Genomic DNA, 26,461 nt, shown 5'->3' on the forward strand with positions numbered 1-26,461 from the left:
GAGAGGCTGATAGAATCTTGGGAATCGTCTTCCACACACAACATGTGGGTGAATTTCACAGTCAATGGTGAACCAAAAAAGACAGACATGAAAGTATATATAATGTCTGATTCCATTTGTATAAAATACAAAAACAGGAAGCACTGATCTTTGGTGTTAGAAGTCAAAGTGTGGTTACCTTTTTTTTATTTTTATTTTTTAATCCTCACCTGAGGACATTTTTTCATTGCTTCTAGGGATAAAGGAAGGGAGAGGGAAGGGGGAAGAGGAGAGAGAGAGAGAGAGAGAGAGAGAGAGAGAGAGAGAGAGAGAGAGAGAGAGAGAGAGAGAAATATCAACAGGTTACCTTCTCATAGGCAGCTACGACCAGGATCATACCTGCAACCTGGGTTTGTGCTCTGACAGGGAATAGAACCTGCAGCCTTTCTGTCTAGAAGGTCGGGGGGAATAGTGGTTGGACACTGCAACCAACTGAGCCACATCTGCCAGGGTGTGGTTAACTCTTGAGTACATGGTAACTGGAAAAGGAAAGGAGGGGGCTCTGAGGGGCTGGTAATATTTTTGTTTCTTGGTCTTTGTCCTGGTTACATGAGTATGTTCATTTTGTGAAAACTCAGCAAGCTGTACATTTTTAGAATAATCTGGATTTATTACTTTAGAATAAATTTTTAAGGTAGTATGCATCCAAAGACAACTATCAGAGTGGGTACCTAATGAGGGTGGAGAATAAGGAGGAAAAGAAAAAAAAAAGGGCACCTTCTCTGGAATGATGATGATGGTACCTCATGAACTCTGCAGGTGAGGGCCCGCTAGGTAAAACACTGGAACTCTGTCAACTTGGACCTCTGTGTGGGCCCTGCTGCATAATTTCTGTGGTCCCGTGCAAAGTGAAGTGCAGGGCCTCCTTGTTCAAAACATATTATGAATTGGAAGACAGCATGAGTGGGACATTAAGCCGAGAGTGGGGGTTAAGAGCAGGCACTGGTCCCATCCCATGGAGCCAGCCCTGCCTTTATGCATCGGAGAAAGAGCCACATCTCTGATTCCAAAGACTTCATGCTAGATGAGCTGGTTTGGGCAACTAGAGCTTGATCCTTTCCACGGTAAAATAGGTCAGCCAAAGGCTAGGAGGCGCTAATTATTAATATATGCAAGAGCAAGCACTTTTTGATGTGTAAGACACCAAAAAAATATATCAGGTATATTATAATAATGGGCCATCTAAATGTTTATGTGTTATTTCTTTAATTGGTTAGAAAGCCTATCTGTGAGTTCACAGGTAATATTGATTTATACATAAACTCTTTATAGATAGCACAAGGTCCATTTCCACCCTGTGAATTCACACGAATTGCAAGTTATGGGGGGAACCCTAATATGAGATTTAACCATGCATTTTCGGTCTTTCCAGTTCAAAAAGGAGACTATTAAAGGCCAAGGCCAGAGCACTGGAGTCTGCGCACTTTAAGTTCCTTTTCTTACCATTGGTGGAGTTCCCAGTCGTGTCAAGTTGAATTCCTGACCTGACTCTAGAACCTCCCCCAGTGGGTGGAGGGCCCAGGGAAGGGGCGCCCTAGAATCACCCAGCTAGGGCTTGGTGGCGAACGCTGCGGGCACATGACTCCCCAGGCGCCAGGAGACTGCGGTGTCAGGATGGCAGGGCTGTCGCTTGGCATGCGGGGCGGGGTGTGGGAAGAAAAGGGAGCGCATTTAGGGGTTAGAATTTCTGAAGAGGCACGACTTAGCACTGCATTTCTGTGTTTATTTTCTCTGCTGTGCACCCTAGACGCACAAACCTTTGTGGACTTAGTGACTTACTAAAGCTTTGGGGGACTGTGGTACTCGAAGGCGGCCAGCTGCCTGACCTAAGATTTACGAGTGGTTCCTGGGATGAGACAAGCTCCCAGTGTCTCGGTGACAACAAGGTCTTTGATGAACAGCCAAGATCTGCAGTTGGGGAGGGAGAGGAGGCTTGTAGCAGGAGCTGAGAGCCCCTGAATTTCCTCCTCACAGGAGTTAGGGGCCTGGGGCCATCAGCACGCAGGAGCCAAGCGCACCGTCCTTGAAGGGCTGCCCGACTGACCTTGCTCCACGTTCTCCGGAGAAATCTCCGGGAGAGCGTGAGGACGCGGCCACGGCGGTGACTCAGTGCCCAGCGCGCCGCATGCAAATGTTCCCCTCCAGCAAGTCCAGCTCTGCAGCCGCGGCTTCCCTTTCCTGCCCCCTTTTTTAATTCTACGATTCAAACCCAGCGTTTTCCGCTCCACCCCTCCCCCTCTCTACCGCCCGCTAGTCATTAGCCAGACAGTCCGGGTGTTTTGTTCCCCACCTCCCATCCGCAGAACTGAAGGCCAACCTTCGCGCTCCTTCGCTGCGGGCCCGGGATCGGACGTGGCCCGCCAGGGCAGGGCACAGCGCGGGGGACCGCCAGCAGGAGCCCGACAGGAGGAGGCGGTGCGCGGCGCCTGGGCGCACCGGCGGACGGCGCCCGGGCCCCGCTCCCCATTGGCCGCCACCTTCGCGGGAGGGACTGCCCGGCGCTTGGGGCACCTGGCGTTGCCCCTCCGCAGGGAAATCGGCGGATGCCGGGCACTGGCGACAGAGGTGAAGGCATTCGGAGGGAAGGCCCGGGCCGCAGGCGAGCTCTCTGCAGCCAGCTCTGTCCTGCCCAGCCCACCGCCCCGGAGCCAGCAACGCTCGGATGCCCCTTACGTCCGGCGCGCCAGTCTGAAACTTTGCCCCAAGAAGTCCCCATCCTGACTGCGCCGAGAAGCGCCTAGTCGGCCGTGTGCCCCGCGGGGCCCCGGAGCCCCGCGCGTGATTGCGGGGACCCCTGGCCCCTGGCGCTGGGCGCCTGCCGCGCCCCGCAGCGCGCGGGCAGCTGCCAGGATGCGCTATGCGGACCCCTCGGCGAACAGGGATTTGTTGGGGAACAGAACTTTGCTCTTCATCTTCATCTGCGCCTTTGCCTTGGTGACTTTGCTGCAACAGATCTTGTATGGCAGGAACTACATCAAGAGGTGAGAAAGTCTAAGTGCGGGTGGGAGTGAGTGGAGCCCGCTGACGAGCCCCAGGTGGCGTCTGCCGCGTCCACACGGGCGTCCCCAGGGTGAGTGACAGTGGGGTCTTCACTTAGCTCTGAGCACCGCCACGCCACGTTAGGTTTAGTTGACGGACGTGCTTCGAAGCGCATCTTCTCCCAGCCAGAGAAGGGAGCGCCTGCCCAGCGTTGGCGGGAGAGGCCCAACAACTTTGTTCTGTTGTGAAAAATGGGGGGCAGTTTAGAATTCTGAGTGGCCAAGCTGACGACGAATCTATTGATTGCCCAGAGCGGCCACAAGGGCAGACTGGTGTCCCCCAAATCTACAGTGCCATGGCCATTTGGTTGGAGGTGAGGCTCCCGGAGTAGGAGGCTCAAACCATATCCTGTAAGTATATGTAGGGGCCCTTGGGAGAAAAAGCCTATCTCTCCCTCCTCCAGGAACGTCGGTTAGGGGAGTGATAGTGGGCTGAGACGAATCGACCGGGCTAGTGAACTTATAAACCTCTGGATCTGTGAACTCACAACCTAATTCCTTCTGAAACGGATGGTCCTTTCTCATCCCTACGCGGAAGGTCAGAGCTGCAGCCGAAGTTAACCTTCCCTTTGCTGGGCTCTGCTCCAGCCGCACTCGGAAACTCGGGCCCAGCCTCAGTCTCTTCTGCCCGCTCTGCTGGCTGGGGAGAAGCGCTTCGGGTTACTCTGTCTGGTTTCAGGGCCTGGGAAGAGTGTGGCCGTAGGACAGGATCCACTCATACCAGAACCGCTTTTGCAAACAGCCCACCTCTCCTTTCCACTGGCTGCCAATGCCTCCCTATTCTCACTGCCCCTCCCCCAGGCCGGTAGAAAACAAAATGCCTCTCTAGCTGTATAAACATCCCATCTCTTCTTTAAACTTCCAAATAATAAAACAGTTGTTCTCTTTTCATGCTTTGGGTTCCACGTCAGTCATTTGTGCTCCCCACTCCCTTCCCCCCAATCTGGGCTGCGTGGGGATGGGAGAGTGAGGATTGCTGCTGGGTCTGGCTCCCATGGTACAAAAGCCAGTAGGCCATGTCCCCCTCCCATGTCCCTGACATTCCCTTTCAGACACCCACTGCTCCCGACTATCCCGGAGTGTTCTTCACCAGTGCAAGGCAGCTGGTTGAGCATGGTGCTGGTGGCTTTAGAGGGCATTTGCAGAGAATTTCCTGGCTTGGTGGGGCCCATTGGGCCTGCTTCCTCTTTTAGTTACTGCATCCCAGCCCCATATGCCTAGGAAAGAATAGCTGGGCTGCACATGGCCTGCTGTAGCCCTCCCTTGCTGCACTTGTTCCTCAGCATGGTGGTTTTGGGTTCCTGCCCCCTGCTGGCACCTACCCAGAACTGCAGGGGCTGCAGGGGTCCCTGCTGCCTTGTCAAAAGTGGGAGAATATCAGTGACCATGGCCAATGCCAGCTCAACCTCTGGCAAGCCCTCCCAGGTCCTGAGTGGATGGGCTAGCTGCCTGAGTTCAGCAGGCATACCAGTTGCTTCCCATCCTCCCTCACACAGACAGACTCTGGACCCTAAGTCTCAGATGCCACTTTGCCCAGGTCTTACTCCAGGGACGTGGTTAATCCAATCAATCAGGCAAAATTTGTATGTACCTGATTCTGGAAAGGTGCCAGAATGGTGTGGTCCGGATGTTCAGAGGGTCTGAATTCTGTTTGGGGAAACAAAATGGCCACAGATGAGACAGTTATGAAGTAAGTATTAAAATATCTGGGGAGGGAGGCACCACTGGGCTGAAGTAGTTAGGGAAGGCTTCCTGGAGGAGGTGAAACCTGAGTGGGTCCTTGAAGGAAGGTTAAGAATTTGGGCAGGTAGAGGGAAAGGGTGCATCCAGAACTCAAGTAGGCAGCAGCAAAGGTGCAGAGATGTGACACCACCTCCTCTCACCTCTCCCATGTCTGACCCTAACCACATTGCAGAACCAGGCCTAACCATTGGTTAGTTCCTTGTGGTGCTACCCTGCCCCTGAACCAGGTTCTTCTTCTAACTTCTTAAATTGGATGCTCATCTCTTTAATTTCCAGTCTATATTATTTTCTAATGTCAACTTTTAAGGTTATACAATTTCCTCTAAGTACTTCTTTAGTTATATCCCTTAAGTTTTGGGATGATGATAATGATAACAACTCAGAATTGTATTGCATTCCTATGTGCCAGGTCCTTATTTGCGTGTTTTGTATATTACCACACTGAATTCTAACAAGTTATAGATGCTATTACTGTTTTCATTTTATAGATGAAGACTTTAAGGCACAGCGAAGCTAAGTAACTATTCAAGATCATACACATAGTAGCTATCAGAAGTACTTTCATTATTTTGAATTCCAAGTATTTTCAATTTTTATTATTTATTTTTTTCACTCACAAATTTAGAAATGTTTTAAAATTTCCAAATACTTTTTTTTTAACTTATCTTTTGAAATTATGAACTCAAATACATTGTGGTAGGACAGCATGGTGTTGATGGTGCTGATTCCTTGAAATTTGTTGAGATTTGCTTTGTGGTCTTAGAATGTGGTTGATTCTTATAAGTACGCCGAGTGTACTTGAAAAAAATGTGATTCTCTCATTATTAAGCGCAGTATCCTTACATGTCTGTTCAATCAAGTGGTTTTGAATTTTCTTTATTCTTATTGACGTTTTTTTTGTTGTTGTTGTTCTGCTTGCTCTATCACATTTCTAAGATGTGTGATGAAAACTTCTGTGATATGGATTTATCAGCTTCTCCTTATCAACTTTTACCTTATGCATATTGGAGTGATTTTATTAGTTATATACTAGTTTAGCTATATCATCTTCCTAATGAACTGAATCTTTTATTGTAGTGACTTTCTTTATCTCTAGTAATACTTTGATCCTTGAAATCTATTTTGTCTAATATAGTGAGACAGCTTCCATTTGATTAATACTTGCTTGTTATAATAATATAATGGCCATTACAGGGGATGCATGAATTATTAGGATTGGCAGATGCCCCTGAGGCAGCTACTGGCTTTAAAACTCATCTACTACTTCTTTCCTTGCCAGATTATTCATCCATTTAAGAAGGCATTTTGCACACATTTAATCAGTGTTTTAGTGGGAGATGTTGCAGAGTGGTTCCCTGGAAAGCAGACTCTAAGCCAGAGATCAGAGTGCAGCACGTTTAGTGAAATGTGTTCTTGGGATCCACACATGAAGAAGGGAGACCGAGCCGAGGGAGGAACAGCTGCAGTGCAGTCCCAGGGAAGGCTCTCGTCAGCTCTGGCCAGGCGCCTCAGTTGATTGGAGCATTGTCTGTACCAAAAGGTTGCAGGTTCGATCCCCAGTGAGAGTACATACCCAGGTTGTGGGTTTGATCCCTGGTCATGGTGTGTACTGGAGGCAACCAATCAGTGTTTTTCTCCCCGCCACCCCCCCAATCAATAAATATATCCTTGGGTGAGGACTTAAAATTAAAGACCCTAGCCACCCCCATGAGGAGCCCTGGAGAATTGCCACAGGGGTGAGGAGGCCGGCCTTTATACCTCTGCACTGAGTGTTCAGTCATTGGATGTGGCTGCCTCTGGAATTGATCTTGGTCAAGTTGACTCTCCTCACTTGAGACAACTCCCAGAGGAGCCTGAGAGCTGGGAGCTGCCAGCTCCCAGTACCCCCAGCAGGTGAGGAAGAAATCCTTCATTCCTGAAGGGGCACCTGCTCCTGAAGGGGCACCTGCCACAGAAGGTTTTCCATGTGCCATTTTGACAGAAACAGAAGTTTTTGAATGTCTCCATTGCATCCCCCTCCCCAAACAAAAGTCTCACCCCCTCTGATGGATTAGTCTGTGCCTGAAGTCCCACTCTTTTTAACAAAATATTTTTATTTATTACTATTTTTAAAAATCCTCACCCAAGGATATTTTCATTATTGAATTTAGAGAGAGTGGAGGAGGGAGGGGAGAGAGAGAGAAACAACGTGAGAGAGAAACATCACATCGATTGGTTGCCTCTGCATACACACCCTTACAGGGGATCGAACCAACAACCTTTTGGTGTTTGGAGGATGCTCCAACTAACTGTGCCACCTGGCCAGGGCCCTGAAGTCCCATTGCTCCTGTCAGCCAGGGGTCTCTTATTCACATCACGTCTGTCCTGACCCTGTCTTTTCCCACCTGGTGTCCCCACTGCTGTGCCTTCCCAGCTGTTTCTCTGTGAGGCCAAACACCGCTTGTCCTTCAGCTCCCAGCCCACAGTGTTCTTCCCCGGCTCCGAATTCATCGTGCCTCTGCTGTCTGGACTCAGCACATTCTGCCCAGCGCTGTCCTGTTGCTTTCTGTGTGACTGCACCGGGGACAGGAGCTGCGGCTGCACCTACTGTGTCCGGCCTTGGACAGGGAGGACTCTCCTATCCGCTGTCTTCCCCCAGCCTTCCTCTCTCCCACACCTCAAGGGGGTCGATCTGGATGTGGCTGCTGCAGTCCTGAGACTTGAGGATAAGAAACTGGGTCAAGGAAAAGTACAGCCTGACTTTGTGCTGTAACCAAAGTGTATATTCAAAGTGCTGTCATCACTGAGCCAACTGTCCCCCCACCCAGGGACGATGGGGACCCAGGAGATGGGGTCCGTGGGACAGAGGGTCAACACAAGAGGTGACTCTGGAGGGGGAGGGTGACTAGTGGGGACGGGGTGGAGGTGCAGAGTGTTCTAGAGAGGATGAAAGAGCAGAGCTGACCCCCTGGGGGGTGTCCTAAGCTGGCCGAACAGCTACAGTTCTGCTGGTCAGAGCGTTTCACTGACAAGCAAGGCTCCCAGGGAGCACAGTTTAAGGAGGCTCCCTCTCAGGTGTTGACCCTGTTCTTGAAGGAGTCTGAGCATGTGGCCGACCTCAATTTTGTGCGCTGGGCGCCCTGCTCGCCTTGCTCTGGTCCTGGCCCTGGCCTGCTGGTGTCCCCCCCGCCCCCCGTCCGCCCTAGGTGGGAGACAGTAGCTTCCTGTCTCTTCCCCAGATGTCCCCCAGGGATGCAGCACTGTCCTCACACTCTGCTCCCTAGCCCATTTCTCTCATTTGTACTTTTTGACATTTGTACTTTCTGGAAACTTTTGCCTCTTAGAGGATCTAGCTTCTCTTCTTTAACTTACCCAGGCCCATTCACTTCTCATCTAATAGTCTTTCACCCAATAATTCTCTAATTTAGCTCTTAACTCTATGTGTAGGGATTCCCCCCACCACACACATGCACACATATACAGGTGATGGATTCATCAGGTAATAATATTGATTATTAACATTCACTAAGGGCTCATGAGCCAGGCTCTGACCTAAGCAGATAATTTTGAATGAGGATTATTTCATTTAATCCTCACCAGAGTCCTGTTAAACAGATATAGTCATCCTCATTTAATATTTACTCAGAGAGGGTGAGTAACTTGCATAAGGTCCCAGAGCTTGTAAGACACTTGTAAGAGATGTTTTATTCATTTCTGAATTCCCAGGACCTAGCACAGTGCCTGACATTAATCACTGAATGCAGGGACACTGGCAAAGGGCGTCCCAAAGGTTTTCACTATCATCGAGAAATAGCTCTTAAATACCCATTCAGTGTTGTGTCGGGGAGAGGGGATGTTATAAAGAATTATTAGGTATGATTCATGTCCTTAAGAAACTTCCAGAACACTGAAAGAGGCAGACATGAGAAATATGTAAGACAGTGTAAAATACATTCATACTTGTGGGGCATAGACGACATGTTGTAGGTTTTGGAGGAAACAGTGATGAGGGTGGTGCGTAGCCAGGCAACATCACAGTTTAGGGCCTCCGTGTCAGAGCAGAGCTGGAAGGCTGGTATGTGCTCTTCCCTGTAATTGATGTTGACCAAATATTTAATGAAGAGTGGCGGCAAGGGGCCTGACATGATTGGATGGCCTGGGGTGCCCACTCATGTGGCTCTGGCCCCCAGGGGAGGTTGGGCAGGCAGTGGGGGTCTGGAACATCAGGCCAGGGAGTAGGACTGTTTGGAGGTTGGCCTTGGGTGGGGGGGCCGGGTAGGGGTTGCAGGCTCCTCTGTGGTGCAGAGGCTAGGGGTGGCGAGGTGGTCCCAGAGCTGTGCCTGGAACTTGTCTGGTTTCTGTCTCTAGACCCCTCCTCGATGGCTGGGTGTCTCCGTGTCCATCCCCCCTACCCCTGCCTGGACACTGCCAGCATGGGACTGCCCCTGGGCCCTGCCGCAGCCACTTCTTAGCCAGAGGCCTCTACAGAACCAGGGATGGCCTCAGAACCCAGGAAGCTCCATCTGCTCAACGGCTCCCTGGGCGCCAGATCTGGGGACTCTCACGGAGGCCAGCCCTCTGCCGCCCATAGATCCCCCACCCACCCCAGTGCCTACCACTTGCTCTGCCAGTCTTCTCCTTTCCCCTCTGGGGGTGGAGAGCATGGGGACCAGCCTGAGGAAGGCCCCCATTGCTCTCACCTGCAGGATCCTTTCTGTTTCTCTGAGTGACGGGCCCCGCAGGCCAACCCTGGGATGAACCCGCTTCCCTTCCTGCCCCAGGTCCTCCTGGGTGGAATGTTGGCGTCGGGTGCTTCACTGGGAAATATGTGAGTCACTTGTGAATGAGTCAGGAGTGAGGACAGGTGAGAGGGACCGTGGAACTGATAATTATGCCCATTCATCCTGCTGAAAAGGCTTCTCAGCTGGCAGGCGTTTCTGCTTTGATCTGAGGGGGAAGGTCCCAGCACCTTCTCTGAGAGGTCTCTCGTGACCACCCACCCAGCTCCTCATGTGGACCTGGGAGGGCAGAGGACCGGAGGAGGTGAAGGAGAGCAATCTGGGCGCCCCAGGAAGGGTCCAGTGCTCACAGACACCTGGGTGCCCCTGCTGAGTTGCTCCTCAGAAGATGGGGCCCACCTTCTTCCCTCCTAGGTGCCTCTGAGTGACCAGAGAAAGGTGGCCTTGCTCCTTTGAACTGATGCCCCATCACCTGCCACCTGCCCCTAACTCACTGAGCCCTCACTGCACGGACCACCTTGCCAGAATGAGCGGGCGCACTCCTGCCCCAGGGCCTTTGCAGGCGCTAGTCCTCTTCTGGAGCGTCTTCCCAGTACCCGCTGGCTCCTTTCCTCATCACCCACTTCAAGTCCTGCTCGATGTCACCTTCTCAGGAAGAAAACCACCTTGTGTGGAACTGCACCCCTCACCCGCCCCAAACTCCAATCCCCCTTGCCTCCCTTTACTTTTTTCCACAGCCTTCTTCACCATCTGACCCATGACATATTACACCGCCTCTTATTTATTGTTTGTTCATCTGCCTTTCTCTAGTAGAAATTGTGATGCGGCGGGGCTTTTCCACTGTTGAACCCTAGCCCCCAGCCTGGCATGGCTGTGGGATAACTAAAGAATAATGCAACCAAATAAGTATTTGCTATATAATAAAATAAAAGAGCATGAGTAGATAAAGGAAAGTTTTCCCCAGTCAGCTGTGAGGTACAATGCAAGTGATTTGCTGATTAATAATAGAAAAGTGTTTATACATTTTATTTCACAAGTGTGGTGTAAAAGAAACAGCTCACCACCTCATTTTCTTTTGGTTAAGAAAAAGACTAAACCTTACCCACCAGCTGGTGGGAAAATTAGTCTGTCATTACTGAGTGGCCTTCCCACTTTCCTCCTGCCCAGGGTCGTGTGAAGGTCATGGGGGCTCCTGAGGCACAAAGATTGGGGGGACTCCCCAGGCTGCCCCAACCTCAGCCGATCTGCTCAGTGTCCTCTGGAGGCCTCTAGAGCCCTGGTCCTGCCTGCTGAGGCCCCTTAATGGCAGTCTTTCTGGATCTTGCTGTCCATTTAAAGGTAGAACTAGGAGAAGAACCCCAAGCCACCAGAGCAGAGGGGGCTTCCTGGGGCTGAGGAATTTTCTGCTCAGCTGTGGTCCCACCATATGCACCCAGCCCTCCCCAGGCCCGAAGGCCTGCCTGCTTTCCTCTAGAATGGCTTTAGCACAATTTCGTTCAGTTCCCACGCCCCAAGGGGCCCTAAAGTGAGAGGGAGAAACAGCCAAGCTACCTCCTTGGAAAGGGGGAGGGAAAATGCAAATACGTAATTCTATAGATTATCCTCCCAGAGAAGTTAAGTACTGATGTTTTGTGAATGATTTTCTTCATTTATTTTATTTTTTTCAAATAGAGCCAATTCAAGGTTATCCTTGTAATGATAGCAGCGCAGTCATTTGCTTCCCTCTGATATGCTCTGTGGAGCAGGAGGGACGGTGCTCACCTGGGCTTCCTCTGTGGGTACCTTTTAAGGTGGTGAGCTTGTCCATTGTGCAGGAGGCAGAAGGCTGAGGGTTGCTGACCCAGCCCCCCAAGCTGGAAGACCCCGAGGTATGCTGTGTGCAGCTGACTCCTGGGACAGGAGCCAGAACTTTGGTAGCCAAAGAACTGAACTGGGAGTCAGGCCTCGAGCTGGCTGAGAGGTCACTTCCCACTGTCTGCCTCAGTTTCCTCAGCTGGGATGCATGAGGCCCACTCTGTCTCCCTCTTCAGACTAAGGTCAGGACCAAGCAAGATGATGTATGTAGGGGGCCTGTCAGTGTGGTTTGCAGGTCTGCCCTGTGTTTCAAGTTTGAATTAATAATCAGCTTTAAAAAATTTGGGATATTAAGAGTCTGGATTTCTAGCATCTCTTGGAAGCCTGAGTGAAGTGGCACTTTGTGGTAGAGGCCTATCTTCCGATAGGGCACTGGGTCCACAGTAGACGGAGCTCAGGGTAATACCCCTGGCAGGGAGGACACACACCCTCACTTCTGCCACTTCCTTCACTCCCTGTCTGACCCCTGGAAGCCTGACTTTGCTCCCTGGTAGAAGTGAAGCCCTTTGTGGGAGTATAAAGTATCAATATATGGTTGGATTGTTATTGGCTGTGTTAGCCAGGGTGTGTTGCAGTCTAAATGGTCCATGGAGAGCAAAGATGATGAGTTGTTAAGGGAAAGTGAGGGCGTGATGGGACCGTCCCTGACTTCCTGAGCTGTGCTGGGTGAGTAGATTTGCTTCTTAAGGAGTCAGGATTCCGCTCTCTCTGTCAAAGGCAATTACCCATCTGCTTTTCATCTTCCTCAATGTGGTCACTGGCCCCCTTCTATCCTTGGCTCCAAGCTCGTGTCCTTATTTATTCCTTGGCTATCACTCCAGCCAGGCTTGGGGAGGGAGCAGAGATAACCATGTGTTTTGAGTCCATGGTCTGTGATGGAAAACTAGGTTTCATTAAAAGCTGTGCAGTGTGTCTGGCCTCTGAGGACAGTGCTGGCGATCCATCAAGAGTGCTTCTGGTGTAAGCCTCTAGAGGCAGGGACTGTGGGTCATGCCACAGGGGAGGCAGGAGGGCACTGTGGCCTTGGTCTGGCGAAGCCTCCATTTCCCTGCGTGTACATTGTGGAATGTCTGCCAACAAAGGTGCAATGAGGTGATGGATGTAGTCGAGCAGAGAACACTGGAAAGGTTTATCATCATCATCCCCATGGTTGGACATCACCCCTGTTCTCCACTAAGTGCATGACCAAGGCAATGCGTCACTTGGCACAGGACAGTATGCAGCTCTCTGGTAGACAGACAGGCTTAACCCAGCACATGACCATGAGTACCAACTGCCTCGTTCTCTTGCCAGAGGCCTCCAGTTTGGTTGGCAGAGTGACGACCAGCTGGCCAATTGGACGGGGCTCTTTAATGTCACGGACGTCCCAGAGTCACCCAGCGGCAGTGACTCCAGCTCCAGGTACAGCCCCGGGTGAATAACCAGGGAGGGGGAAGCCTGTCCTGGGGTGACCCTGAGCCCCCCCGCCCCATGGCCCAGCCCCAGAGCTGCCCTCAGGGAAGAAGCCAGCTCCCCACAGTGGCTCAAAGCTCTTTGTGTTTTGGGATCCTGACTTGTCTTCTTTGACAGGGGGGTGGGGGCTAGGACCACCCACAACAAAGTAGGGACCACTGGCCCGCCCCTGTGTTGGGAGGTGGGCTTGGGGGTAGCCTGGGCCTCAGGCCTCCACTTAGATTGGGGCATCAGCTCTGTACCTGCTGCAAGGATTTTGGATATCAGCCTGCAACTGTATGAGTGTGTGTGTGTTGGGGGGTGGCATCTGGGGTGGGTGTTAGCCGTGGGCTTCCTGCTCCGCTGAAATCCCGCTATGAAGGCAGTTCTTCCTCTTCCCATGGGTGAGGCTGACCTTGGCTGGGGAAGACCCATGTCTATCAAGAGGAGTCTGAAACTTGACATTTGTACCATCATGTGGTTATTTCTTCTTGACCTGTGGTAGTGTTTGGAGCTAAAATCAGTGGTCCAGGGCACTCTGCATACTCAGCAATGGGAATTCAGTAATTATTTGTTGAATGAATGAAAATGGAATATGCTCAGGTGGGATACACTTGTTGCAGGAAAGGCATTGTGGGGGACTTTTGGGGACAAGGCAGGATGCTCTCTCTGCCTGGAGCTGGGCGTGGCCAGAACCTGCCAACTAAGGATTTCCAGTGACTGATTAAATTGTTTTGTTTCTTCATTTTTTGCCTTTCTAAGTACAGGCTAACTTTCAATCCTTTTCCCTAGGAAAGAGGCCTGAGTACTTTTGCTATTAATATTGACACCAAAACATTAAACTGACCCTGCAGAGAAATAGTATGTTTTTCAGGGGCTCCCAATACTTAGGATTTTGTTTCATGCTTTGGAAAAGAAAAGATATGGCTCCAATGTCAAAAACCAGTTGGGGAGGAGTCTACAGACAGACCTCGGGCTGTTTAAGTGGCTGTAGGCCATGAACTGGGATCAGGGTCTTATTCTGGGCTTTGAGGAGCTCAGTTCTTTTCACAGGTGTGTACTGAAAGCCCTGGCCACCCTCCTGGCCTCTGGGGTCACCTTGGGAGGGTGAGGTGTCTAGAGTTGTCCCTTCCTGATGTTGAGCCTTCAATGTTGGCCCTTCTGCTGTGTGACCCACCCACCCAGATGAGGGGTGGTCTAGACAAGTCCACGAGTCTCTGCCTCCCTGGGAAGGGCTCAGTGAAGAGCTCACAGAGGGGTTTTGACTAGAAAATGTTCATCAGCTGCGTAAGGCGGGAAGGCTCCTGGGGGCCGTTCTGGCAGGTGTCCCTGGGCAGTGGCTGAGACCGCTGCACAAGGACTGTTTCTAACTTTTCCCACTGCCAGCAGCTTATCTCCTTCCTCCTTCTTTCTGCAATGTTGTCTCTAATTTCTCTACCTCTCTCGCCCCATCTGCTCTCTCCGTTGCTTTCCGCCACCTGTTCTTGGTTTACTGTTCTTTCTCCGTCCCTGTTTCCTGCTTCTCCCCTCTACTTCCTTTCTTCCCACAGCCTGTCTCATGTCCCTCCCCTTTATTCCCCTGCTCCCCAGTGCCTGTGTCAGCCTCCCCTTTCCTGTCTGCGGGGATCCCTCAGGGTCAGAGATGGCTAGCAATGTCAGTTTGGTTTTGGAAATAAGGGGCCCTTTACTCAACATTGTCACCAGCTCAGTTGATTTCCTTCTGGAGAGCCACCATTTGACCAAGGACTTCCTAGGAGGTGTGATGACCAACATGTCCCAAGTTTTTCTGGGACAATTCCAATTTCAGATCCCAATTTTTGATTGAGTAACCATAATATGTGGAAAATAATGACAAGTGCAATTAGAACAGACCCATATGTGTGGGATTTTTTTTTTTTTACCTTGAAGCTTCTGCCTTCTTCAAAATGGGCAGGTCCTCTCCTGGCAGCAGATTTGCAGGGCTTGGGGGAGGATGCAGCTGGGATGCAACTGGGATGCATGGACAGTGCTCTGCAGAGTGGAGTACGTCATCCTCTGTGCCTGGAGTGTGTGTCAAGTATGGTGCTCTCATTCACGTACTGAATAATTCAGCGCGTGCCATGTTTTGCTATGTATAGTTATGTGGTGTGTTGAAGTGTGATACAACCTGTTACATTCATTATTAACAGAGTTGGCAGGGAAAGCAGGAGGCACCATATATATAACCAGACAGTAAAGGGGGCAAAAAACCAAATGACTCATGAATCGTATACTCAACCAGGAGGCATAAGGAGGAGGAGCAGGTCCCAATGATCCATCTGGGAAACACCAAACAGGATCACAAAGAAAATGCAGGCCAGGTAGGGCTCATGAAGGCTGTGGCCAAGTGTTCTCATTAGACCTGAGCTGGGGGAAGTCCAGGCCAAACTGGAAAGTGAATGAGTTATGAAATATACATTGACATACAGCTTTATACACTTCAAGTCTACAAGTAAAAGGGGTGTCCAATAGCATCTTAGGGGAGCTGCATTCATGAGCAGATAGGAATAATTTTTAATCAGCCAATGCTTCCATTTAAGTGGGTGCTTTGAAGAAGCAGGTAGTTCTTTGATGGTTCTCGTCATGTTCAAGTTACATGTTAATGTTTCAGTCTCCACTAGACAGCGATTGTGCCTCTTCATCTTCGAGTTCTCAGCACCCAGTATGGCACCTGCAAGCAGTAGGCGCCCAATAAATTTTACTTGAATAAAAGAAGGAATGAAGCAGGGACACAGTAAAAGCTGTTGGTAAGAAAGCAAACTTCAGTGTCACTGATCCTGAATTCTCCCTTAGAGATTTATTCCTTTGGATTAAACCTTGTCCCCTCCTGGCATAGTATTTGAACATTTATCCCCAGAAAGGGAATACACTTTGGAATCATAAACCCATTCACAGTTTGGGATGATCAGAAAAATTTCCTTTGAGAAGAGCAGGTCATAGGGTGGTCAGAGAGTTCTGCGTGGCGGGGTGGGAAAATGGAGACTGAGGTGGGGGAGGTGTAGCAGAAGGAGGGAGAAGGCATGAACACAGATTATATACTTCCGCAGCAACTGGCTGAGAAACCCTCCCCTGCACTCCCCACAGAGCTTCACAATCCTGGGAAGGGTGGATGGGGATGGCGAGGAGAAGAGCAAGAGAGCATCCTCCTTCCTGCCTGGCCAGCTGAGCACCTTAACTGCTCTGGCCTGGCCAGTTGCCTGTCTGCCCAGGGATGGATCACTCAGTGATCAAGTGCAGCAGGGCCCTCGGTGGTCTTGGTCCTGCAGGGTAAGCCATGTTGCGCCCACTGCCTCAGGACATCCCAGGGAAAGAACCTCTGGTCATGAGGACTGAGGGCAGCTAAGGCAGGAGCCCCCCAGGCTGTGACTCTCAGCTTGGCCCGTAACCACGGCATGAAGGGCTTCCCTCAACTTCTGCCAGCTGCACCCTGCTCCACATCCAAGTCCTTGTCCTCCTGCCAGTTTCTACTCCCACCCCACCACCTCCCTGAAGCCTTCCTTGATAGTCCTTTCAACTCTATGTTCTGTAAGGTGTGTCTGCACAGAGGACTACTTCTATCATTAAGCACACAGAGAACTCTTTGCACAGTGTACATAAACTCTTCTCTTGCCCTAGAGATCTGGGCTGGACTACTGTGCACACAAGGTCTTGTGGACCCTTCAACTTCAGGCATAGCCCACAGGTGGCCTGGCTGGCTGGCCTCACTGGTCCCTTCTCCCAGACTCTGCACAGCCTTGGTCCTCTTGGTCTGGGACAGGGTGGCAGGAGGTGGTGTGCAAAGATGACTCGAAGGATACTTCTTTCTGAGTTCTAGAGCAGAGGCGGCCAAGCTGCCACCCACCTAGGCTGCCTGTTCCTGGGACAGCCTTCTCTCCCTGTGCAGCTGGGCTTCAGGTTGTGGTGCAGGGGCTTCCTAGGGGGAGGATGGCACCAGCCATAGGAGAAAAGAGCAAGCCCCAAGCTTTTCAGGGCCTGGGCCAGAGCCCTTCTCTCGGGGGCAGGATTTGTGTGTGTGTGGCATGTGCTGCACAATATGGGATTTGGAATTGTCATATTTCAGAGCAGGAAGGAACCCGATGGAATTCAATTCAGCACTTTATTATGCTGTCTTGAATTGTTCCCTAATTGTTTCAAGACAGTGTATAATTAGGTAATAAATTGTGCGAGCCAGATGGCGAGTACTCTGAGAACTCAGTGTGGAAATCAGGGGCGCTTCCGCGGAGAAGTGAGACTTGCCTTGAACTTCCACGTGCCTCGCTCCTGGGGGCCATGTGCCAGGCATCTTACTGCATTTACTCCTCATCCTCAAACCTTTGGGGTGGCTACTGTCATTGCCCTCATTTACAGATCAGGAAACTGAGTCACCACTTCCAGGTGGTGAGTGGAGGAACTGGAACTCATCCCATCCAGTGTGACTCTGGGGTCCCAGCACTAATGGGCCATGCTGAGTAGAGGGATCCTTCCTTCTGGTCTGTGGACAGGTCAGATGCAGGGTTGGGCTGGGTCTCCTCTGCTTTCCTTCCCAAGTCCTCCCATGCAGTCTAGTCCTGCCCTCAGCCCCTGGCTGTTAGACTGTAAGAAAATGGCCATGTTGATTCAAGTAGGTAATTATGCATATATTCCCTTCCTATAATGACTACTATCATTAGCACCATAGGCAAGATGATCTGTAGGGTCTCTCATCTCCACCCTCGTTTTTCCCACTCTTTTCCTCTGTATCATCCCGTGCCCTAGTCCCTGTGCTTAGCATTTCCTGATTATTATCCCTAAAAAATGCCTCCTTCCACCTGCTCCTGGGAATTCTGCCTTTCAAAGAGGAGCCCTCAGCGGCAAGGTTACCACAAGGGGAAGAATTTTCCATGGTGGACTTCCAGATGTGATGACAGCTGTTGGGGGCCGGGCAGCAGTGGGTGCAGGCTGCCTTAGCATAAGCCTTTCTGGTCAATTTTCACGTCCGTGGGAAAGGACAAGATAAATATATAAAGAAAGGGACAGAGTTCTTGGGCTCCATCCAGCTGGGAAGAATTTGGAGGGTCAGGTTTGGCAGAGTGTTCTGGGCTGGGTGCTGGAAAAACTGAACAAAGATGGTACAGCTTCCCCTTTTCCTCCCAGCACCTGACGTGGGCCTCCAGGGGCTGAGAGGAGGCTGTTTGCAGGCAGGGTTGGTGGTACCCTGATGCTTCTCAGGTGGTGCCATTCCATGAGCTCCCTGGGCCCCCTGAGCATTGTGGCCCTTAGTTGGGTCTGAATTGAGTATCCTGGGCAAATAACCACTTCCATGAAACTTCCTGTGCCTCAGTTTCCTTATCTTTGCTCAGTCACTGGTGGAGTCTGCTGAGTGGACCTCACAGGTAGAGCCTGGCCTGGCTTTGCCTCTGACTCATAGCTGGGTAGGAGACGCTCCCTCCTGGGAATCACATTTCCAGATCAGAAGATCACAGGGGCCTGCCAGGGTGCTTCACCCCTTCTTCACCCCACATCAGCTCCCTGAACTGTCCGTGACTCCCTTCAGCGGCTGTTGTCAGCCATGCCCCCTCCTCCCCTTCTTCATGACTCCCATGCTTCCACCCTCCTAGACCCTCTGTAGCAATCTTATACCAGTCACTTGGCAAAGGCCACAGAACAGAGTGAGAATGGGAAGAAATGGAGAATGGAAAGAAAAAGGGTCTTGGTTGGGCTGGGAGGGCCAAGCCTCCCCCTGATAACCAGTTGGGGGCACTCGGAAAGAAGGGCACCCAAGGCTGCCTCAGCCCCCACCCCCCCTCTATGTAGCCGTGCGTAGCCCGCACCCCCTCCATCAATGGCTGTGACCAAGGGCAGGAAAGGCTGCCAAAGGAAGCCGACCTCGGTCGGGTCTGTAGTAACTGGGAAGACACAGTGAGGAGCCATGTTCCAGACAGAGAGGCCAACTCAGGAGAGGAAGGAAACCAATTATATCTCTGGTGCAGGATGGAGCCGTGGCCTGCTAAGGGAGCCAAAGTGATCAGACGGGGCAGGAGGTGAACTAAGACGCAACTCTTGGCTTGGGTGCCTGAGGGATGGTGGTGAAGCCTCCCAGGAGCAGGAGGGTGATGCGTGTGAGGAAGGTTGACCAGAGCAGTTCAGACACCTGGAGGCTCCTGGCTGGTGGGTTGAATTTTACAAGGGGAGCTTTTCAGGGCTCCCTGGTCTGGCCCCCCCAAATAAGGCCACTGAATACGTGCTCTTGCAGGAGTGAGCTTGACATGTGACCTGGAGCCCTGCAGAATTGCAGGTTAGGAGAAGGAGGAATGTCATGTCAGGCTTTGTCCCTGACCCCCCAGCACCCTCCCCAGGGATGGCACTTCAGGAGGCTCACACAGGGAGCAGATTAGTCACCAGACTATCAAGCGGTGTACTCAGAACTTCCTGCTCCTTAGCTTGTGGTTCTGGTATCTCAAAGCAGCTCAGGGAACTCCTGTGGGCAGATGAGGAAACTGTGGCTCAGAGAGGGCCATGGTCCAGGCAGGGGTCTAAGCTAGGTCTGTCCACCACCAGGAGGGGCAGTGTCTCCTCCTGGCAGCTGTGACCTGCAGTTGTTAGCAGCCGAGCCCTTCTTGCCCCTCCCTGTACCTTTTTGGGAAGACCCTCCAGTTCTCTGAGTTGTCAGCCTGCAATTTTCAGCCTCTGATTTCTGTGCATTTGCTCTGACGGGTAGTGTGCTGTCTCGAGACAGCAGCAGCTGTTCTGGCTCTAGAAATAGCTCTGAGCTCACTGAAGGGGGCTGTGGGCCTCAGGAGAGGGAGGGGCTGCTCATTGAGAGAACCCCCAGTGACCTGCCTGTGGCTTGTCAGAGTCAGAACTTGGGTTCTGGGCTTTTGGAAGCCTGAGGTTCCCTTTCTCGTGCCACCATTGCTAGCTGAATGACCATGGGCAAGTTACTTTACCTCTTACAGTCCGAGTCTTGGATACAAACTGGGGAAGTAATGCCTGCCTTGTAGGGCAATGAGGAGGATAAAATGAGACAGAGTCTAGTGTCTGTTTTCCATATACGGTTGGGCACGGTAGGCATTGCACACACATACCCAGTCAAGGGGTCAAGAGGGGCTGACATCCAGCTCCTTCTTACTTGATGAGCCATGTGACTGGCATGTGGCTTAATTCACCTGGAGAAAAAGGTGGTTTTTCTTAATTGGTACAGAGTTGCCATATGACACGGGTTTCCTACCCAGTGTGAAATAGATAAACTACTCTGTGGTTCTTGGAGACTCTGTATCAGGCTTGACAGGAGCCCAGGGGTTCAGATTGCTGAGCTTGGGCAGGTGGAGGCCTGGCAGGTGTGCTCTTGCACAACACAGCAACCTCCCTGGGCTTTTGTTCCTTTGAATGCTCTCAGCGTCTGGGGAGGAAGGGGAATGTTAGATAGAAAGTTGAGTGCAGGGGCCTTGTCCTATACCAGCCGGTAGTTGCTGGGACTCAATGTACTGTGGCTTCTAAGGAAGACCCCATGGTCCTGAAGAAGCTCTGGAGGAGGCGGGGCATATCAGGCCAACAGGGGAGCCCTCTGTGGGGCAGGCTTGTGGGGAAAGGCTGGCAGAATGACAGAGCCAGATAGTCTGCAAACCAGACCCTGGACCTGCTGAAATGAGGCCTCCTTCACCTGTAAAGCTGGAACCCAGGTCTGGGTGGGAGGAGGGGAAACAATATTTGGGACCACCAAGGCTACTTCTGCCTCTGGCCTTCTGCATTTGTCTGCTCCCTTAGTGGAGGCCCTCACCTGCTGCTGAGGCAGCTGGCGCTGTCTGGCCTTGCCCACTGCAGTCTTGAGGGCACAGAGATAGGGGCAGGACAGATGCAGCCTGGCACCAACATTGGACTTGGCTGCCGGAAGCCCAGTGGCATCTGAGATGAGCTGGGCTTCTGATCTCACCAGCTGGGACTATTTATACCAGCGAGGTGCCGAATGTGATGCCAGGGTCCCCTCCCTTTCGAGCTGCATAGAGATCATTTTTCCAGAACTGAAAGAAGAGACAGACTAACTCACCTTGAGAGGCTAATGGAGTTAAGAAGGTTGGAGAAACTGCTTCTTGCAACTTCTAGCAGGTTAAGGGGCAGCTAGAGGAGAGCTAGGGCTTAAAACGGCATTTACTAATGATTCCCAATATTAAAAGAGCCATAACCCCATTACAGAAAAGTATTGCTAAAATCACTCATAATTTTCAAAATCACTCGGAGAAAGCCACTATGGATATTGTGTTACAGCCCCTCCCTTTCCCCATGCATTCATATATGTATATATAGTTCTCTTCGGAGATCATAGTTTTGTAACTTGCATTTTCCACTAAATGTTTAAGCCTCGTTTTTGATGTCTGCATGATAGCCTATATCCAGACCAGGCAGGGATTTCCATGGCTACCTGCACAATGCAGTTCTTGGGTGTCCGATCAGAAGCAGACTCTAGAGGTGATTTAGTAACTTTATTTCCTCAAGTCCGTTATCTTTAGAGATTGATGAAGCAGTGCAACCCTCCCCCACCCCCAAGCGAAGCCCAGGTAGAACAGAGAAGGAAGGAAGGGCTGTTAGTTCCATTTTCCAGATGGGAAGACTGAGGCTTTAGACCTAGCCGTGGAGCTGATTTTGATGATTTTGATGTAGGTACTGCCTGGAGTGTTTTCTGGGCACCTGGGATAGTAGCCCTGAGTGTGAGAGAATTCAGTGGGGGTGGGTACAAACTCTGTGTTAGTTGGTTTGCATGTGAAAGCTGTGTTCACAGACCCTTGGGGGAGTTAGTCCTTTCCTCTATCCAGGAACCTCTGGGCTGGCCCTGGGAGGGGCAGCCTCTCCAGAGTCAGCAAGTCCCCAGATGTCAAAGCATCAGAAGTATCGTCAATCTATGCAATCCGCAGCAGAGATGGGTGATCAAAGGCATCCCCACGTCCACGCAGAGCTCCACATGGGCTTTGTTCGCAGGGTGGCAGGAGAGAGGTTTACTAATAACAGCAGAAGAAGGATCCAGACGGTGGAGAAACTTCCTTGAGTTATTCATCCCTGACTCAGCTCTGCCACCAACCAGCTGAGGGATTGTACAAAAATGTCTGACTCCCTGGGCATCTACTCTCAGCTCTTGCCCTTCAACAGCAGGAAAAAGGGGGGAAAGGGAGTGAACATTTCCTGGGTACTTCCTGTGCTACTTTTTGGCACTGTGCTCCTGTTTTTCCTGAAATTGTCATCAATATCTTATATTAACCCCATTCCACATGGGCTGCATTTTTTATGCTGATTTGACAGATGAGGAAACTAAGGCTCAGAAAAGTGCTGGGCCTATGATGGCCAGTGAGGGGCAGAGAAGGGACATGAACCCAGATCTGAAAGCCTCTCCACCTGACAGCCACTGAACACGTGACCATGACCATTTGGGATCATTGTACTGCCTGGTTCCTTATAGGAGTGATGTTGGGGAGTCAAGAGAAAGGGAAAGGCTGGTGGAGTAAGGCCGAGATGGCCTTGTGGAGGCAGTGGAGGGGCTAGCTATCGAAAGGAGGTGCCGATCAGTTTTAATGTCCTCCTTTTGTGGACCATCAATTCATAGTATCAGTCTGCCTCAGTTAGTGAGTGGGAAATACTGAAGGGAACCTGTAGATATCACTGAGTTCAAACAAACTGCTTTAAGAAAGAGAAAACAGAGGTCCAGAGAGGGGATGTGATTTACCCAAAGTCACGGAGCTGGTTTAGAGGCATGTCTGAGAAGTGTCTACCAGTCTCCCAACTCCCTGAGCACTCTGGGATAGGTCTCCCCCGGATGATTTCCTGCATCATTTGAATCTGGAGCTTTTCTGGTAGCAGCCTGAGATCATGGCGTCAGATGACCCAATGGATTCCCAAGGGCTTGGTGCCACTGGCTCTGGTTGCAGATGATGATCTCTGTGATAGGGCACAAAACCTCATTTGCTGCTGTGTGGCTGGAAAACGACAGGAATCAGAGCCAAGGTCGTGGACGTTTTTTTTGTGACTGCAGACTAACGCCTTATACTTAGTTGCAAATAACAGAATCCATTTGAACTACAGTAGTCCCTCTCTATATCGCGGTTCACTTATCATGGCCTCACTGTATTGTGGGATTTTTAAAAATATTATATATAATTATTTATCGCGAATTTTTTGCTATATCGTGGGATTTTGTGGTACTGTATACATATGTTGTTAAAGCTACGTAGGTTTAAGAGTGTAGAATATGTTTAAGAACATAAGTAGTGTTTATAAAAGTGTGGAAAAGGTTAATAAGGGAGTGGGAAAGGTTAATAAGGGACTGGGAATGGTTTATAAGTGTGTGGGAAGGGTTTATAAAGCCTTAAAGTAAAAAAAAAAAAAAAAAAAGCCTTAAAGTATATATAAACATTAAAATAAATGTAAGTTTCCTACTTCGTGTATCTTCACCTATCGCGGGGAGGTCTAGAATGTAATACCTGCTATAAATGAGGGAATACTATAATTCAAGAAGACGGGGATTTATCAAGGGTATAGCCTGAAGAAAGACACCAGGCAGAGCTTTCAGAAATGTCTCCCCAAATTACATTGTGAAATGAGGCCACCATGAGAGCTGCTGCCTCTGATACAATCATGAAGGTGCTGCCACCATTACAGTTTCCAAGAGCCATGCCACCTCTGCCACACTCTGCACCAGCAAAACAATGCTTTGAGCCTGGCATTCTTCTCCAATAACATTCTCATGCAAGTGCTTCTGATTGGTTGAACCTAAACTTCGTCTAGACCCTTGCTGCAAAGGACTCTAGGAAATGTAGTTCTTAGCTTTCCTGCCTCTGTAGTACAGAAGGTGGAGACATAGCAAGGACAAAGTTCCCGTGCTTACTGTTTGGAGGGGGAAATGGATATATAAACAGACTATTTTAATACAATGTTACTTGCTCTAATTAAAAGGCAATGAACAGAGGGACCCTGGAGATGAAGGTCAAGAAGACTTCCCATAAGTAGGAGCATTTTAACTGGGTACTGAAGGATCAGTATAAGTTTGCTGGGATAGAACAACAGAGAAAGGAGTTCAAAAACACAAGGGCAACATAGAGAAAATACCTAATTCTCAATAGCTCTGCTTCAATTCTTTTATTACATGAGAACAAGGAGCCTACTTATTTTGAAATAGGAGCTAATTTGTTGTGTATAATGTTTTAGTATTTTAAATATCATTTTAAGTTACTTTAAAATTACTTAAAATACTTTAAAAGTAACTATTGAGTTATATTAAAATTATTTAAGAACACATTCATAATATATTTTTAAAATATTAACTATGAAATTGTATTTATTTAGAACACAAATATTTTGTTCTAATATTTTAAAATATTTGAGTACATAATTATACTTTAAAATTAAGTATTTAATTTAATTAAATTTAAAAATAAATATTTATAAACAGAATATTTTTAAAGTATTAAATATGAAATTCAAAGTTGTTTTGCATGCACATATTTTTAAAAGAAGCCCATCTATTGGTTAAAATGATTTGGTATGTCTCAGGCAGCCCATATATAATTTTGCACATGTAAGTTAGACCTGTGAGGACATGTCAAATATCTGCTGATACATGTTGGGAAGGTTTCTGGGAAACACCTGAGGAATGACTTTATTTTAAATCTTTGCTCGTGGATTGCAAGGCCCAGGAGCAGCCCTGGGGCGCCTCTCCCACTTTTGATTCCCCAGGGCTACCTACTGCAAGGTCCCTGACCCGCCTTTAGAGTGGCTCTACCCTGTGGCTTCTTGATCCTGTGGTGTTGAGGCTGCCATGGGGTCGAGTCTCCACCTTAATCTGCCAGCCCCTCTGAACAACCTCCAGATGGAGGCCATGAGGAGAAGGTATGCCTGGCTTCTGACCTGGGAGGCCCCACCTTGTCTAAGTGCAGCAATGAACTACTGTGTTTTATCTTCGAGGGAACCTTCCCCCCTCAACGCTCCCCCCACCCCCAGTCAGGTGATGCTCTTCCCTCCTGGGTGTGAGAAGGGGAGGCCTTAAGGTCTCCTTGCCCAGTGGCTGTGGGAGGCCAGAGGGCCCCTTGCAGGGGACACCAGCTGTCCTTGTAGATGAGTAGACAAGAGCAGCCTTGAGTCCACGTGCAGGTTCATGTTGCAGCTCTGCTGCCTGCCATGTACACAACTCTGAGCAAGTGAGTTCACTCCCAGAGGCTGTTCTGATGCTTATGACGATTGCTGTCCTCGCAGGCTGGCTATAGAGATCAAATGTGGTTGCCTCCCTGTCGGGTGGTGGGCCTGGCACTTGGCCTGTGGTAAGGGCTGGGCAAGCACGGGCTGAAATTATATTTGTTATTTTGCACGAAACTGCTGCAGGGACCCTGAGGTGGCTCAGACATGCCTGAAGCTAACTGGTGTTGGAACGGGCTTGGGCTCCTCTGCAGTGGGAGCTCGACCAAGCCTGGCTGTGCCCTGCACTGACAGTGAGACCCAGAGCGTCATCTGTGTAGTCTCAGTTTTCCCAGCTGTCAAACGGGGGGAAAGAATTGTCAGTCTCTCCTAGTTACAGCGTGAGCTTGAGGATCGAGTGAGCTTACAGAAATAGAAATGCTTGTACAGTAGGAAAAACAGTAGATCTCAGCGATGCCTGTGAATGTCATTGTGAAACACTTTCCCAAGAGGAGGATAAAGGGGCAGGCAAGGGCAGGACTGGCTGAAGGCAGCAGCCTCACTGCCCAGCCCCAGTGCTGCCTTCAGTGACCGATCACAGGGAGAGCCAGAGCGAGAGCATGAATAGCACATCCTCCTCCTTTCTTCCCCTTCGCAGCCACCTGGAGCCAAACCTGCTTCTGAATGTCATGATTTGCCAAAATGGGGTCACGCTCCCATAAATGCTTACACTCTCAGGGTAGGGGGTGCTGTGAGTAATCACCCACCCAGTGATCAAGCTGGAGGCCCCAGCAACCCTGGAGCCTTCCACCAGGTCATCTGGTGGGTGGGGCTGATTTGCTCTACTTATTTGACCGGTACAGACTTCCCCCACAACAAGAGTCCTCAAAAGTAAGGCTCCTGAAAGTCAGGCTGGCTTCTCTGCGTAGTAACCTCTGTCCCTGTTGGTTCCCAGGTACTTTGAATTTTACGAGGGCCCTTTAGAATATAACTCCACAAGATGTCTGGAGCTGAGGAACGAAATCTTGGAGGTGAAGGTGCTGTCCATGTGAGTGTGGCCGGGATGGGTGGTGGGTGCACAGTGCATGGGTGGGTGGGGCAGGGCCAGGGGGCTGGGTGGGGATTTGGACAGAAGGAAATAGGTATTGCAGTGGATCCGGAGAGAGCAAGAATTAGGTCTCCTTTCCGGGGCCCTGGCATGTGGTGAGCCCTGGAGGGTTGCATGGGCATGATTGTGTTTTATGAAAAAAATCCAAGTTTGCAAGGTCACCTCTGGTGACTTTGGCCTTTCAGTCCATGGCTCAATTACCAGGTTCCGAGATTATCATCACCGGCTCCTCACGTACAGAAATTGAAGAGGGCATGGGAGCATCTTACCTGAAATTTAGTCCTTCTGCTTTGCTATATGGTCTTGAAAAATTTTTAAATATTCATTAATTTTTATATGTATATTTTAAAATTTAAATGATACAACATTCAAGAGGTACAAAAAGGTGTACAGTAAAAAGTCCC

At 50.1% G+C, this 26,461-nt stretch overlaps 1 protein-coding gene across 2 annotated transcripts in view; it reads left to right on the plus strand.

Annotated features, from left to right (window-relative positions):
- The first annotated feature begins 1,648 nt into the window (after positions 1 to 1,648).
- The window catches only part of ST8SIA5 (ST8 alpha-N-acetyl-neuraminide alpha-2,8-sialyltransferase 5), a 43,757-nt gene continuing 18,944 nt past the window's right edge, over positions 1,649 to 26,461 (plus strand). The window contains exons 1-3 of one of the 2 annotated variants that reach the window (XM_090285561.1): positions 1,649 to 3,020; positions 12,686 to 12,793; positions 25,905 to 25,997. In XM_090285561.1, the coding sequence (XP_090141687.1) occupies positions 2,890 to 3,020; positions 12,686 to 12,793; positions 25,905 to 25,997 (332 nt within the window). In that variant the 5' untranslated portion in view covers positions 1,649 to 2,889. The remainder of the gene's footprint in view (positions 3,021 to 12,685; positions 12,794 to 25,904; positions 25,998 to 26,461) is intronic. The other variant, XM_090285562.1, reaches the window with a different exon arrangement.

The sequence above is a fragment of the Furipterus horrens genome, unplaced genomic scaffold, assembly GCF_987537825.1.
Source record: "Furipterus horrens unplaced genomic scaffold, mFurHor1.1.pri manual_scaffold_8, whole genome shotgun sequence".
In the NCBI taxonomy this organism is placed as follows: Eukaryota; Metazoa; Chordata; class Mammalia; order Chiroptera; family Furipteridae; genus Furipterus; species Furipterus horrens.